Source organism: Coenobita brevimanus, chromosome 97, assembly GCF_032717465.1.
Source record: "Coenobita brevimanus isolate Jiangsu-jjx chromosome 97, ASM3271746v2, whole genome shotgun sequence".
In the NCBI taxonomy this organism is placed as follows: Eukaryota; Metazoa; Arthropoda; class Malacostraca; order Decapoda; family Coenobitidae; genus Coenobita; species Coenobita brevimanus.
Window position 1 is genome coordinate 13,783,205 of NC_137050.1, and position 14,844 is coordinate 13,798,048.

Genomic DNA, 14,844 nt, shown 5'->3' on the forward strand with positions numbered 1-14,844 from the left:
GAGCGTAGGAGCCTGGGGCTAGGCAGTTGGTCCTGACATTTAAGATGAGAAGAGTGTTTGCCTGTACAACACAGATTTAATGTAGGGACCTCTTCCAAGTTTACCCCCCCCCCCTTTGATGGTATTTATGATACCAATGAAGGGGTTACCACTGCCAGCAAATGCTCTACCTTGCAGTAAAAAACTTATTGGAGAAGAATGTCTTATGTAAAAAGATTTTTACTTAAGCCTTGACTGGAAGTGTTTCTTTTGCTTTATATAATAAAATTTTTTGGTGGTAGGTGGGGGTGCTCACCATCCATTCACTCGATGTAGTGCTGCTTTGGGTGTCTGCACTTCTCTCTTCCTTCCTTCCTCTTCTGTCTTTCTTTCTTTCATTCTTTCCTCTTCCTTCTGCCTATGGGTAACTTTACACTCCCTCTTTTGTCTTTCCTTCATTCTTTCCTCCTCCTCCTGCCTATGGGTGACTTTACACTCCCTCTTTTGTCTTTCCTTCATTCTTTCCACGTCCTTCTGCCTATGGGTGATTCTACTCTGAGTGACAAGCCAAATGGTTTCCTGTACACCAAGAAACCATTTACTACACTGGTTGGTAACCATATAACCAAATAATGGCACCTGGTGGTTTGGTGGGTGATTAAGGCACTCCAATTGGACTGAGCCTTTACACGTTTATATCTAAGGAATGGTTGGGGTTTACTGCTCATGTACTGCCACTCAAGGATGAGTGAGGCTGGTCACTCTCATCTTAAATGTCAAGACCAACTTGCCTAACCCCTGGCCCTCAGCTCCTCATGGGGCAACATAGGACTGGATGATGGATGGATGAATAAAATTTTAACTTCTGCCATGAGAGGAAGTGTTTCTGTTGCTTTCTTAGCACCTTCAATACAAGTTGGAGCAATTGTTGGGTGCTTAGACATCATTCATTCCTTCACTAATGTCAAATATGTCTTTAAAAATACAGTAATAACATAAAGAAAAAGCGCCATCCATGGGGACAATAATACATGCAACATTAGATTTAACGTTCACAATTTCTCCAGGGCACAGTGACTCTGGCCACCCAGGTTGCCAAATACTACAAGGATGAGGTGTATTAACTTGGGTGGTAACCATACAATCAACAACTGGATGCCTGGTGATGTAGTGCTCCAATCACATACTGTACAGTCCATTAGGATTTGAATCCAGAAGGTGGTTGTGGTTTTTTACTCACATACCATTTAGAGGTGAGCAAGCGGTCAAACTTGCCTTAAATATCTGGGCTGAGCAGCAGAGTTCTAGGACCCCACGCCACTGATGGGACCACATAGAATAGGTATAGGTATAGGTGTGTGTGTGTGTGTGTGTGTGTGTGTGTGTGTGTGTGTGTGTGTGTGTGTGTGTGTGTGTGTGTGTGTGTGTGTGTGTGTGTGTGTGTGTGTGTGTGTGTGTGTGTGTGTGTGTGTGTGTGTGTGTGTGTTAGGTGGTGGTGACCATCATCACTCACTTGATGTGGTGCTGCCTACTTCTTCCTTAGCCTTTATAATTCTTTTTCTGTGCCTGCCCTCCCCTCTTCCTATTTCTCCCGTCTTTCCTGTCACTTCTTATTGTTTTTCTTTCCTTTACAGGTGGCTTTACATTGAGTGACAAGCCAAATGGTTTCCTGTAAGCCAAGAAACCATATACAACGCTGGGTGGTAACCATAAAACCAAACCATACGTGCTCCCTACGTGTCAACAAGTGGGTTGGTGAAGGGTTAGTGCTCCTCCCCGTAAAATAAATAACTCAGAGTCAAATGGCCACCCCTTACGGAATTATGGCATCTGGCAATAGATAGATAAATAGTATTTTCTTGGATGTGGATGTGATAGAAATTGTTAGGAAAAATACACTGAGGTGGTTTGGCAATGTTGATAGGATGGAGGGTGATAGACTAACGTGGAGGGTGCATTTGAGTCAGGTGGAGGGGGGGAGAGGGAGGGGGAGACCAGGGATGAGATGGATGGAGTGGAGAGAGATATAAGAGAGGGAGGTGTGAGCTGGGGGGAGGGCAGCAAAATGGCAGGAGACAGGTTGACATGAAGGCGATTTGTTCGTGGCCATCCCTTACGGGATTAAGGCATTTGGTGATAGACAGATAGATAGAGAGATATTTGCCTTGTCACAGTATACAAGAATTGGGCAAAGCTAGTGTTGTGTTATCTCCAAATCTACTTTTATCCATCCTGTTTTTTAACTGATGGATGTTCTTTGCTCACACCATCTCTCCTTCCAAACTGTTCTAATTATCAATACTTATACTGTATCTAGGAAACTAAAATTCCACCATCATTTAGACATCTGCTCTTCCTCAGTTTATATTAATATCCTCTTGTCCTTCCATCATCTTTATTAAAAAAAAAAAAAAGTACCCACTTTTTCCAATCCTCTACCTCTTTTCCATATCATAATCATATCTCCCACGTCCCTCTTTCTTCTCCAACTTCTCCTCATAAAACAGTTCTCTTAAGCTGGGTGCCACCCTTGTGGCAATACTCTGTATCTTCTCCTCCACTGGTGAGGGAAAGGTAGTTGTGGACAGTGTAGATAATAAAAATGTCCAGTGTCCACAGAATAACCGATTGCTGAATGATGAGTATCACTGGAACAGGGAAGGTTTGTCTGTGGCTCCAGTGACTGGTGCTTGGCCTTTGACTGATGCTGTTACTGAGAGCAAGGCAATGGGCAGAATGCAGTTGAGGAAGGTGACAGGTGCATCTGGGTTGAATGCTGAAATGCTAAGGGCATCAGAAGATACAGCAGTGGCCTTAGTTACTGGTTAAGTAATCCATCCATCCATCCATCATCCAATCCTACATTGCCCCATGAGGAGCGTAGGAGCCCGGGGCTAGGCAGTTGGTCCTGACATTCAAGATGACAGTGACCAGCCTCACTCATCCCTGAGTGGCATTACATGAGCAATAAACCCCAACCACCCCTTGGATAAAACCTTCACCGGCTCAATCCGATTGGAGAGCAATAATTACCCACTAAACCACCAGGCACCAATAACTGGTTATATGGTTACCACCCAGCATAGTAAATGGTTTCCTGGTGTACAGGAAACCATGGAGAGAGACACTGGCAAATGAGGAAGTGAAGGATCATTGTGATGAGGATGTAGATGTCAAAGGAAGTGTTAGGAGAAACACAATGAGGTGGTTTGGCCATGTGGAGAGGTTGGAGAGTGAAAGACTGATGAGGAAAGTGTATGTGAGTGAGGTGGAAGGGGGGGAGAGCGAGGGGGGGGCCAAGGATGAGATGGACGGATGGAGTGGAGAGGTACATGAGAGAGTGGGGTGTGAGCTGGGAGCAGGACAGTGAAATGGCAGGGGACAGGGGAACATGGAGGCGATTTGTTTATGGCCACCCCTTGCAGGATTGGGGTGTCTGACAAGAGACAGATAGATAGATTATATATATGAATGCATTATCCCAGATGACTGGCTGAGGAGTATACTGTAATTGTAAATGTGAACAACGGGAAGCGTGGTGTCCTGCAAAGAAGAAGTTAAAGAGGCATAAAACTTCTGGACCTGATAATGAAGGTAGTGGAGAAAGCTGCAGAAAGTATGACTGGGGAAGCAGTGAGTACTGATGAGAAGTAGTTTAAGTTTATGCCAGGCAAAGGGACCACTGATGTCATATTCGCTATCCAACAGCTTCAGGAAAAATATAAGGAAAAGGTAAAAAAAGAGTAGTACTTTGTTTTTGTTGATTTGGAGCAGGCCTTTAACAGTCCCTAAGGAGGCAGTGAAGAGAGAAATGAGAAAGCTTGGGATCGAGGAGCGGCTGGTTAGAGTAGTTAAGGCTTTGTATGTGGATGCTTGCATCCATGTGAAAGTGAATGGAGATTTAAGTGACAAAGTTATCCATGAATGCTGGCATGTATCAGGGGTCAGGCCTGAGCCCCTTATTGTTTGGCATGATGCTTGAAACTCACTCACATGACTTCAGAAATGGACTCCCTTGGGGGATGTTGTATGCTAATGACTTGGTGCTGATTGCAGAGAATGAAAATGAGATGGAGGAATGATTCAGGAAGTGGAGAGGCAGAATGGGGCACATGGGTCTTAGAGTGTGCATCCATCCATCCATCATCCAAACCTATGCTGCCCAATGAGCAGCGCAGAAGCCCCAGGGCTACACAGGTTGGTCCTGACATCTAAGATGCGAGTGACCAGCCTCACTCATCCCTGGATGGCATTATGGGAGCAATAAACCCCAACCACTCCTTCGATATGAACCCACACAGGCTCGATCTGATTGGAGCGACTTTAATACCCACTAAACCACCAAGTGCCATAATTTAGTTATGTGGTTATCACCCAGCGTAGTAAATGGTTTCCTGGTGTACAGGAAACCATTTGGCTTGTCACTCCATGCAAGTCACCCATACGCAGAAGGAAGGGGAAAGATTGAAAGAAAGAAAGACAGAGGAGGGAGTGTAAAGTCACCTATAGGCAGAAGGATGAGGAAAGAATGAAGGAAAGAAAGAGAAGAAAATGGAAGGAAAAAAGGAAAGGGCTAACACATGAGAGCAGCACTACATTGAGTGAGTGGATGGTGAGCCCCCCACCTACCATCAAATGTGGATAAAACAAAAGATGATATCTTGGCCTGGTGGCTGTACAGTGCTGTGGGACAGACAGAGAGTGGCCATGTGCAGTTTGCCGCAAGGGCGAGGGAAGTCACTCTTATCTTGTGCAGTATTTGTGATAAGTGGGTGCATGAGAGAGGTAGTGGTATGTGAGGCAGACTGCGAGATAATGCTGATTTTGTGTGTGCAATGTGTCAGGGAGAGCACATGGAGATTGTCAGGCAAGAAATTATTGATCTTGTTGGTGAGTTGCTTGAGTGTAATAATTACTATGGCCATTGAGTGATTTGCTTGAGACTGTTGTTGGCCTTGGCTCTCATATTTCATCAGCATTTTTGCTCTTTTGGTGAATGGGTTTTGTGGGTACCAGTCACCTCATCCCAAAGACCTACCCCAAACTAAGACCTTTGTGGCATTATGCACAGGGTGATTTCTGAAGCAAAATTTTTGGGAAAAAAGTGCATATTATACTGTGAGGAAGACAGTACAGTGATCCTTTGGTTACTGCACATAAATGGTACTGAACATGGTGCATGATAATGGGACTGCACACTAAATAATACACAGAACCTATGAGACTTACACTAACTGGTACCAGGAACCCCATGTGCAGGCTAAAATTTTCCCTATTATGGTAATTTAAACCCACTACTGTAATACATACTCTCATGGTAAGTACCAGACACTAACATAGGCATGGTTAAATTAGGAGACAAGGGCACAATAAAAGAGAATATATAATCTGCTACTAAGTGCACGTACCTCACCGAACTCTCAACCAGCCACTAACCTTGCACCTAACTACAAGACTCACTGAAGTAAATCATTTGGTTTAAGCAGCATGGAAACCTTACCAGTTCATGTTTTATATTAAAGTCTGTTTTCCATATTATTTTCATTATTATTATGATGGTAACAATTGCAACAATGGTGGTAAACTATGTTTACAATACCCAATGGCATCAAAGAGATGGACACCATCTCGTGGTGTGTCAAAGACAGACAGTTGCCAACTTACAATGCCATTTTTGGCACGAAATTACCCTTATCAGTGCTGAGTTATCCAAATCTAATTTAAATTTTCCCAACAACCCAACCTACTGTATTTCCCACTATATAATGTGCACTTTATCCCCCAGACTTCTATCTATCTATATAATGTGCATTTTATCCCCCAAACTTCTATCTATCTATATACAGACAGACGCCTCGGTCCTGTAGCAGGTGGCCATAAACAAACTGCCTCCATGCCACCCTGTCCCCTGCTATTTTGTTACGCTACCCCCAGCTCACATACTCCTCTCTCTTACACCTCTCTACTCCATCCCTCCATCTCATCCTTGGTTTCCTCCCCAAAACCTTGGGGGGGGGGGGAATCATGGTTTGGGGTAGGCCTATGGGCTGAGGTGTGACTGGTACCAAGGCCACCAACAGTCAGAAGCAAATCACCTGATAGCCTTATTAACTACTAATAAAAATTTCAGTAACAGACTTAGCTGGGTGTGCATTATCATAAATACACATAAAATAAGCATTCTGCAGGATATATAGGCATACAGATTGAGGATTGAGTATATAACTACACCATGCCAAACCCAATGGTAAATTATAAACAAAGAACAGCTGATTGCATCAAATGTAATGTGGAAGTGAAAATACATCATGCTCTTAATTATCTGTCGTCACAATATCTGGCCCAACACAATACCTGGCACTGCTGGCTCAGAATATTCAAGCAATATCCAGTGAAATTATGCAACATTTGGCACTGAGACAGGACGTTACCGGTGGTTCTATGCAATCTGGTGTTGTGGCATATCAACTGGCTTGAAAGTGGTAGTCAAGCGGCGCTGTACTATATTAATGTATTACTGTACTGTATCAACATTTCATTGTATTTTATGCTTAGTTTTCATCTTTTACTTATGGGAAAGTTTTTAGGATAGAGGGTTGTGACGGAATGTAATGCAATACAGCCAGACCCCGGTTTAACGATGTAAATGGTTAGATAAAACCCCATCGTTAGGCAGGGTATTGTATATCAGGGTACTTTCAACATGTACAGTTTTTCCCCACAGTACGCAAGTTCAAAGTACGTGATCCTCATTGGACGTGAGGACCTATTTTTTTCCAAATTTTAGTGTATTTTTTAATAGTACGCGAACTGAACTTGTTGTAGGCGTGACAGCAGCGAAGAGTGGCCCAAATCCTGGGTTACCTCCAGCATGCGACACTGCCACCCCAAGAAGCAATAATGGTTGCCTACACTCCACCCACCTTGTGATGTCGATGATGTGCACTCGTCACGTGATGCCCAAATGTGCCGGTTGGAGGGCGGTGAGAGAGGCCCAGCAGAGGAAACACGCATGCACTCACTGTTCCAGCTATGTTCTCGTCTACTCTGAGGCTATTGTTTTGTGAGTCAGGATGTCTGCCCCATCCTCGAGAAAGAAGAAGTGCATAACCCATCCCATGAAGATGGAAGTCATTAAAAACAAGGAGAGTGGGAAGGGTAACACCGCCATTGGGAAGGAACTTGGCATGGCGGAATCGATGGTACGAACAGTATAGGCGAACAGGGAGGCCATAAAGAAGACTGTTATGACGTATGGGATGGCGACACTTGACAGGAAAAGCAGGCTGACCAAATGAGCAATAATTCTCATGGAGCAGTACCTGGCAACATACATCCTAAGGAAGGAGAAGGAAGGACTTCCACTGAACGGGTGCCACATCAGGGACCAGGCCAAGATTTTCTACAAAGCTGCAGCTCTGAAGCTTGGTGTCAAGAAACCATTCAAAGTCTCTGTGGGATGGCTATACCGGTTCCTGAAGAGGAAGGAGCTATGTAACATTCACCTCACCGGCGAGCGTGCATCAGCGGATGAAATGGCAGCCAGGGACTATCCAGCCATCCTAAAGGGGATAATCGACGAGGGTGGCTACAGCAGGGACCAAATTTTCAATACTGATGAAACAGTCCTATACTACAAGGCTATGCCGAAGTCTACTTATATCAGTAAGCATCATCAACAGTCTGGCCGAACAGCCCCATGTCTCTAAGGAAGGCAACAACTGAGACCAGGCTTTCCCACAGATCTCTCATGGAATGTATGTTGTGTTGCTGGCAATTATGTGCAATGCAGTCTTCCACAGTTTGCTTAATAGTATGGGGTGCTGTGTTGCATCCTGGACAAGCATCAGTGACGGAGTCATCCAGCCTCTTCTGATAACTCATGAGGGCTGGATGATGCCCACATGTCAGCCAGGTCAGGTGGACCCTGTGCTCATAAGAGAGGTAGGATTTAAAAGGGTGGATATCAGAAGGCTGTGCATGCAGCTGTGTGTTGTCTCTGAGTGACTGAATAGAGCAGCACGTGATCTGAACATGGATATGCTTCTGGAAGCTGGTTTGAGGCTGGTGAGTGGGGAGAGATGATAGTGTTTGTGTATGATGGTGTGCTGGGCGTTGTTTTGATGTTCCTTGGTGTGTGTGGATGCATCAGCTGATAAATCATTCCCTTTCTTTTCCATCCATACAGCAAATTTTGGGACATGTCTGCTGATGCCCTCTTTGTATATTTCAATCAAAATTTGGATATAATGTATTCAATAATTTCCATTATACTCAAGTCCATGTTTTAAAAAAAATGTCTTACAAGGTCAAAGTCTGTTTGTCCACAATTAAATCTATCCTGTCTATATCTTTCTTCCCTTACTTCTGTACCTCCCACCAACACCTCCATCTCAGTCATAAAGTGCTCCCTCCTACCCTGAAGGCGATGATACTTCATGCTGCGTACACCAAAGTGATCTTCTATGAACATCATGTTCAGTGTCAAACATTCATCATCCCCTTTCATTCTTGTATTATCACTAACATATTAATCATACTTCCTGCTATCAAATCCATTCATCAATTTCCCAAGGACTGTGTATTACTACCTGCAGCCATTACTTACCAACTGACCTCTGCAGCTGACGCCTCTGGTCAACACCAATCTACTCTCTCCCCCAAGACAATTTTAGTAGTACACTAATGGACACTCTCATAAGCTGATAATATTCTTCCCTCTTCCATGTTCTTGCTTGTAAAGACATTACAAGTCACACCTATATCTGATTTACCCACCATGTTCTTGAATTTTCATTTCCAGTACTTTTCTTTGGTTAAGATTATCCTGCTTGCTTTATTTCTATACCAGTCACAACCATCACACCTTCATATTTCCCTCCCTATCCTTCTTCCACATATTCCTTCCAACCTAGTACTTTCAAATCAATGTCACAGTTCAGACTGGTTTGTTAGACATATAACTTAACAATTTCTTTTTAATATATCAGTAATCTAATCTACTGGCAGGTAAAGTATGGATACCTACCTTTTTCAAGCACCAGATTCTTTAAACCTGGAAGCTGAATACTTTAGGCTACAACCCACCAATTTATAAACACAAAATACTAATAATGATGTAGATATACATTTAAAAAATGTGAAAATATATGAAATTATGGGGCATTGTGGTGCTGATATGGATGTGCTGGAAAGTGTTTCAAGTACCTTGAGATGGTTTGGCCATATGAAAATAATGGAGAATGAGAGACCGACTACAGAGCAGAGGGCAAGAGAAGGGGAGACTGAGGATAAGATGGAAGGATTGGGTGGAGAGTTGCATGAATTAGGGTGGTGGAGTATGTAAGAATACAGTATGACGATGGTGGAAAGGGTGACATGGAGGTAAAATGTTTGAAGCTACAGCTCCAGGATTATGGTGTCTGACTACATAAAGATAAAAAATATATACTTACAAATTCAGTACTAAATTACAATTATTTAACTATGTACAGTATATAACATAAGTATGCATCAATTACAAAACTGTCCATCTCTGTGAACAGGTTAGGGAAGTAAATTTATCAGCATAACAGAATTGGACAAATTTATTCCTGTGGACTCAAATGGCAAACAAATATGAGCCAATGCTAAAGACAATGCATATGGTACGGCAAGTATTCATTTAGTACAGACTGTTTCATTGTACAACAATAATTAAGGAGGCTTACCATCATAATCAACATCAAAGATGTCAAAAGAGTCACTGAATGAGATACTGGCACTTTCATCTGCATGCTGCTGCTCTACTAGCATGATATCACGGTCTGCGGTGTCCGACATTTTAGCATGCTTCTTCCTGTAAAAAGTTGGATTACAAGAGTTGCATTAAACATTGTACTCCCATAACAAGCATTCAGTAACTAAAGCATATTTCAAAGTTTAAAAGTACTACTGTGTTAACAAGTTACTGCACATAATCACCTGCTGGCAAAAGCATTAATTAGATCACACACATACACACAAACACACAAACGCATGGTAACGCTCTCGCTTGCCAACTGGTGGACGGGAGTTCGCGCCTCGCTCAGGTTGCGAAAAGTTTCACTGACGAAGTGGGTGGTTACTGTCCCCCTTGAGCAAGGGGACGGGTGTGTGCGTGTGTGAAGGTCACAGCCTTGCCCTTAAATCGGACTATATGAGCTCTCAGCTCCCTTCCGGGAGGGTAAAAGCTGACGATCATGACCATCAAGTGATCCTGACCGACCCGGTGAATTACACAGTGGTATTTCATTATATATTCCCAAATTTGGAAGCACTCTTCAGGAAGAGGCTTAAACCACTTATGATATCAACTACAGCATCAGAAATGGTAATGAAATAAAGCATTCCAAGCTCTGAGAACTGGAGATACAGTGTACTACGGTACACTTTATTTCCAGTTGCATTGCTTCAAAAAGTCCAATGACCGAATCCATGGTCACTGAAGTTTGTTCAAAATTGCTGTTAGATACAGCAATGTGATTCCTGGATGGACCGTGAGTCCCATTCTTGTTGGAGGCTGCACCTTGTAAAACCAACTTTGTCACTAACCATTTTTTTTTTTTTTTTTCCCTCCAGTGTGCTCTGTTCAGTGCTCTGCTCCAACATTGGACAGTCAAACTCTATGCCAAATTATCCAGTGCATTCTGTACCAGTCCAGCAAATGTTTTCTTCTATTTGGTCAACTCTGGAACTTGTTTGTAAGGAATCTGGAAACCCTCATGACACATCAAATGCTTATCACGGATCTTGCCAAATGACAGCGGATGTTATGGTTTGCCATATGTAGTAGTAGTAGTAATACTAGTAGTAGTAGTAGGTGTGTGTGTGTGTGTGTGTGTGTGTGTGTGTGTGTGTGTGTGTGTGTGTGTGTGTGTGTGTGTGTGTGTGTGTGTGTGTGTTCTTACCTAATTGTATCTTTACAGGAATGAGTCAAGTTCATACTGTCCTGTGTCTTAAACCATATTCATCATACATCTCCTTAAATTTATGAATTGTTTTGGCACACACTATTTCATTTCAATATTGCATTCCACTAATCAATTGCCCTCTTTGGGAAACTAAACATCCTTATGTCTTTATCGCCTCTCTGTTAATGCAGTTTTTTCCAGTGTCCTCTTGCTGATGCTTCCCCATAGGTTATATATTCATTTATGTCTATTTTCTCCTTCCCTGATGTGCTTTTATATAGCATAATCGTGTCTCCTCTTTTCTTTCTCTCCTGTAGTGTTAGCAGATTCAGTTTTCCTAGTCTTTCTTCATAGCTTAGGTCCATTAAGCTTGGTACCCATCTTGTAGTGGCCCTTTGAACTCTTTCAATCTTATCTATGTGTTTCCTGAGATGAGGATTCCAGACTACTGATGCATGCTCCAAGGTTGGTCTGATGAAAGATGTTATTATCTTTCTCAGCATGTCTTCATTTATGTATGTGAATGCTATTCTCATACTAGCAAGCAGTGTATACATGTTTGTGGCAAGTAGGGGCACTCACCATCCACTCACTTGATGTAGTGCTTCTCTCGGGTGTTTGCCCTTTCCTCTCCTCCATCCTTTTTCCTTCTATCCTCTTCTGTCTTTCCTTCTTTCATTCTTTCCTCATCCTTCTGCCTACAGGTGACTTTACACTCCCTCTTCTGTCTTTCTTCCTTCATTCTTTCCTCTTCCTTCTGCCTATGGGTGACTCTACACTGAGTGACAAGCCAAAGGGCTTCCTGTACACCAGGAAACCATTCTCTATGCTGGGTGGTAACCATATAACCAAATTTTGGCACCTGGTGGTTTAGTGGGTAATTACCGAGTTCCAATCGGACTGAGCCAGTGAATGTTTATATCCAAGGGGTGGTTGGGGTTTACTGCTCACGTAATGCCACTCAGGGATGAGTGAGGCTGGTCACTCTCATCTTAAATGTCAGGACCAACTTGCGTAGCCCCTGGCTCCTACGCTCCTCATGGGGCAACGAAGGACTGAATGATGAATGAATGAATGAATGAATGTATACATGTTCCGTACCTTCTCACTTATGTGGTCAGCTGGAGATAGTCTGTTATTGATAATCACACCTAAGTCCTCTCTTCCTGATATGTGTATGGTTTTACTTCCTAACTTATAATCCCAAGCTGGACTTTTCTCACTTTTACCAAACTTGATTACATGACACTTGGCCACATTGAATTCAAATTGCCATGTATTACTCCATTCATGAAGTTTATTTAATTCTTCTCGTAGCTCTTTACAAGAGTCTGTGTTAGTAATTCTCCTTTGTATTTTTGCACGTGGAGAGGATGGAGGGTGAGAGACTGATGAGGAGAGTGTATGTGAGTGAGGTGGAGGGGGGGAGAGGGAGGGGGAGGCCGAGGATGAGATGGAGGGATGGGGTGGAGAGGTATATGAGAAAGGAGGGTGTGAGTTGGGAGCAGGGCAGTGAAATGGCGGGGGACAGGGCAACGTGGAGGCGATTTGTTTGTGGCCACCCCGTACGCAATTGAGGCGTCTGGCAATAGATAGATTTTTGCATCATCTGCAAACATATTTAAATAGCTTCCATTTCCAATGTTACTATCTATGTCATTTATATACACTATAAACATGATTGGTGCCAGCACTGAGTCCTGTGGAACTCCACTAGTCACTTCCCTCCATGATGAGTAATTTCCCCTTAGTACTGTTCTCATTTCCCCTTTTTTATGAAAATTTTGCATCCAACAGTAAAATGTGCCTGTGATGGTACAGTTTCCATAAAAGTCTTTGGTGCAGTACTCTGTCAAATGCTTTCTTGAAATCTTGATAGATACTGCCCACCCGTTCTTCTCTCTTCTGTAATGTTTCTGCAACACTGTCATAGCAGCTTAATAGATTAGTCTATCTATCTATTGCCAGACGCCTCAATCCCGTTTGGGGTGGCCACAAACAAATCGCCTCCAAGTCGCCCTGTCCCCCGCCATTTCACTACCCTGCTTCCAACTCACACCCCCCTCTCTCATATACCTCTCCACCCCATCCCTCCATCTCATCCTCGGTCTCCCCCTCCCTCTTCCACCCTCCACCTCGCTCACATACACTCTCTTCGTCAGTCTTTCACCCTCCATCCTCTCCACATGGCCAAACCACCTCAGTGTGTTCCTCACAACGCTTCCTATCACATCCACATCAACACCACAACGCTCCTTTATATCCTCATTCGTCAGCCTGTCTCTCCACGTGACTCCACAAGCTCCTCTTAAATAACTCATTTCCACTGCTCTCACTCTTGACTTGTGTCCTTCCAACAACGTCCAAGCTTCACTTCCGTACGTTAGAGTTGGTATCACAATACTGTCATGTAGTAACTTTTTTACTTCCATGCTCACTTCCCTGTTTCTTATCACTGCTTTCAAGGAATCACATGATTTTCCCATTCTGAAACCAATTGCCCTTCTTTTATGATATTGTGTTCTAGATGGTTTACCCAAAGTTTATCAGCTTTTCCAGTATCTTTCAACAATGGTTAGTGAAACTAGTTGGTAGTTGAGTAGATTTTGTCTATTCCCTTTCTTGAATAAGGGAATACTGTTTGCTTTCTTCCAAATATCAGGTAGTTTACCTTGACCCAAGGATTCCTTGAATATTAAAGATAATGGTCTACTTAACTCCTTTGCACATTCATGTAGCACCCAACATGAAATTTCGTCTGGACCATTTGCTTTTCTTTTGTCTAATTTACTTAACTCCTCCTGTAAATCTTTTCCTTTATATTTGTATATCTGGTTATATGCTTGGACATGCATATTTCATATCCCTACCAAAACTATTTTCTTCTGTAAAAACTGATCGGAAATTCTAATTTAGTGCTTCACAAATATCTTTCTTTTGTGTATATAGGATCCCCTCATCTGTAATGGAGTGTATTTTATCTTTTAATTTGGTTTTGCCTCAGATGTAGCTGTAAATAGCTTTGGTTGATCATTACTTTTGCTTATGATGTCCTCCTCAAACTGTTTTTGGGCTTCTCTCCTTATTCTTGTGTATTCATTTCTTGCCTGTTTATAGTGGATATATGCACTCTCACTACCGTGTTTTCTGTATCTATTCCACAACAAGCCTCTTTTTTCTTTTGATTTTTTACATACTTTATTGAACCATTTCTTTATTTTCATTTCTGCTTCTATGTGCCAAGGGATGTAATTCTGGATTCCTGTTTCATAAAGTTCAGAGTTTTCTAAATATAACATTTAAATCTTGTCCTCTAAGCTCTATTTCCCAATCTATTTCTAAGAAGTATTTCTTTAGGTCATGATAGTTGCCCTTTTTGTAGTTAAGGCTCTTTTTGTAACTTTCATTACTGTTAACTATGTCATACGCAATCCTAAAGTTGCAATTAAGTGTGATACATAATACTATCAATAAAATTTTCTTGCCTCGTAAATATAAGATCTAGTACTGATGGTAAGTCAAGTCCTTTTTTTCTGGTGCTTTCTTTTACATGTTGTGTTAGGAAAAACTCCTGCACAAGGTCCAGGAGCTTTTGGTTCCAACAGCATTCCTGGCTTTTTATATCTAGAGTATTCCAATTTATATTTGTATTGAAGTCTCTAGTTTGCATAATTCTTTCAGATTTCTACTCCATTCTATGTAATAATGCTCTTAAACTTTGAATTATACTCTCTGCCAGGTCTTCATATTCACCTTTCTCCCAAATGTTTAATCTGGGTGGCATGTATAAATTTGCCACAATTACTTTCCTTGGGAATTGGCTTTGGGTGATTTTTTTTTTTTTTTTTTTTTTTTTTTACCAGTACTGTAATTATAATTAGTGGTAGGTGGTGGTGACCATCATCCACTCACTTGATGTAGTGCTGCCTACTTC

The 14,844-nt window shown here is 42.3% G+C and overlaps 1 protein-coding gene across 1 annotated transcript in view; it reads right to left on the reverse strand.

Moving 5' to 3' along the window:
• LOC145413829 (uncharacterized) overlaps window positions 1–14,844 on the reverse strand; it is a 54,813-nt gene that overhangs the window by 30,545 nt on the left and 9,424 nt on the right. The window contains exon 2 of the mRNA XM_080283491.1: window positions 9,690–9,817. Within this exon, the coding sequence (XP_080139617.1) occupies window positions 9,690–9,817 (128 nt within the window). The remainder of the gene's footprint in view (window positions 1–9,689; window positions 9,818–14,844) is intronic.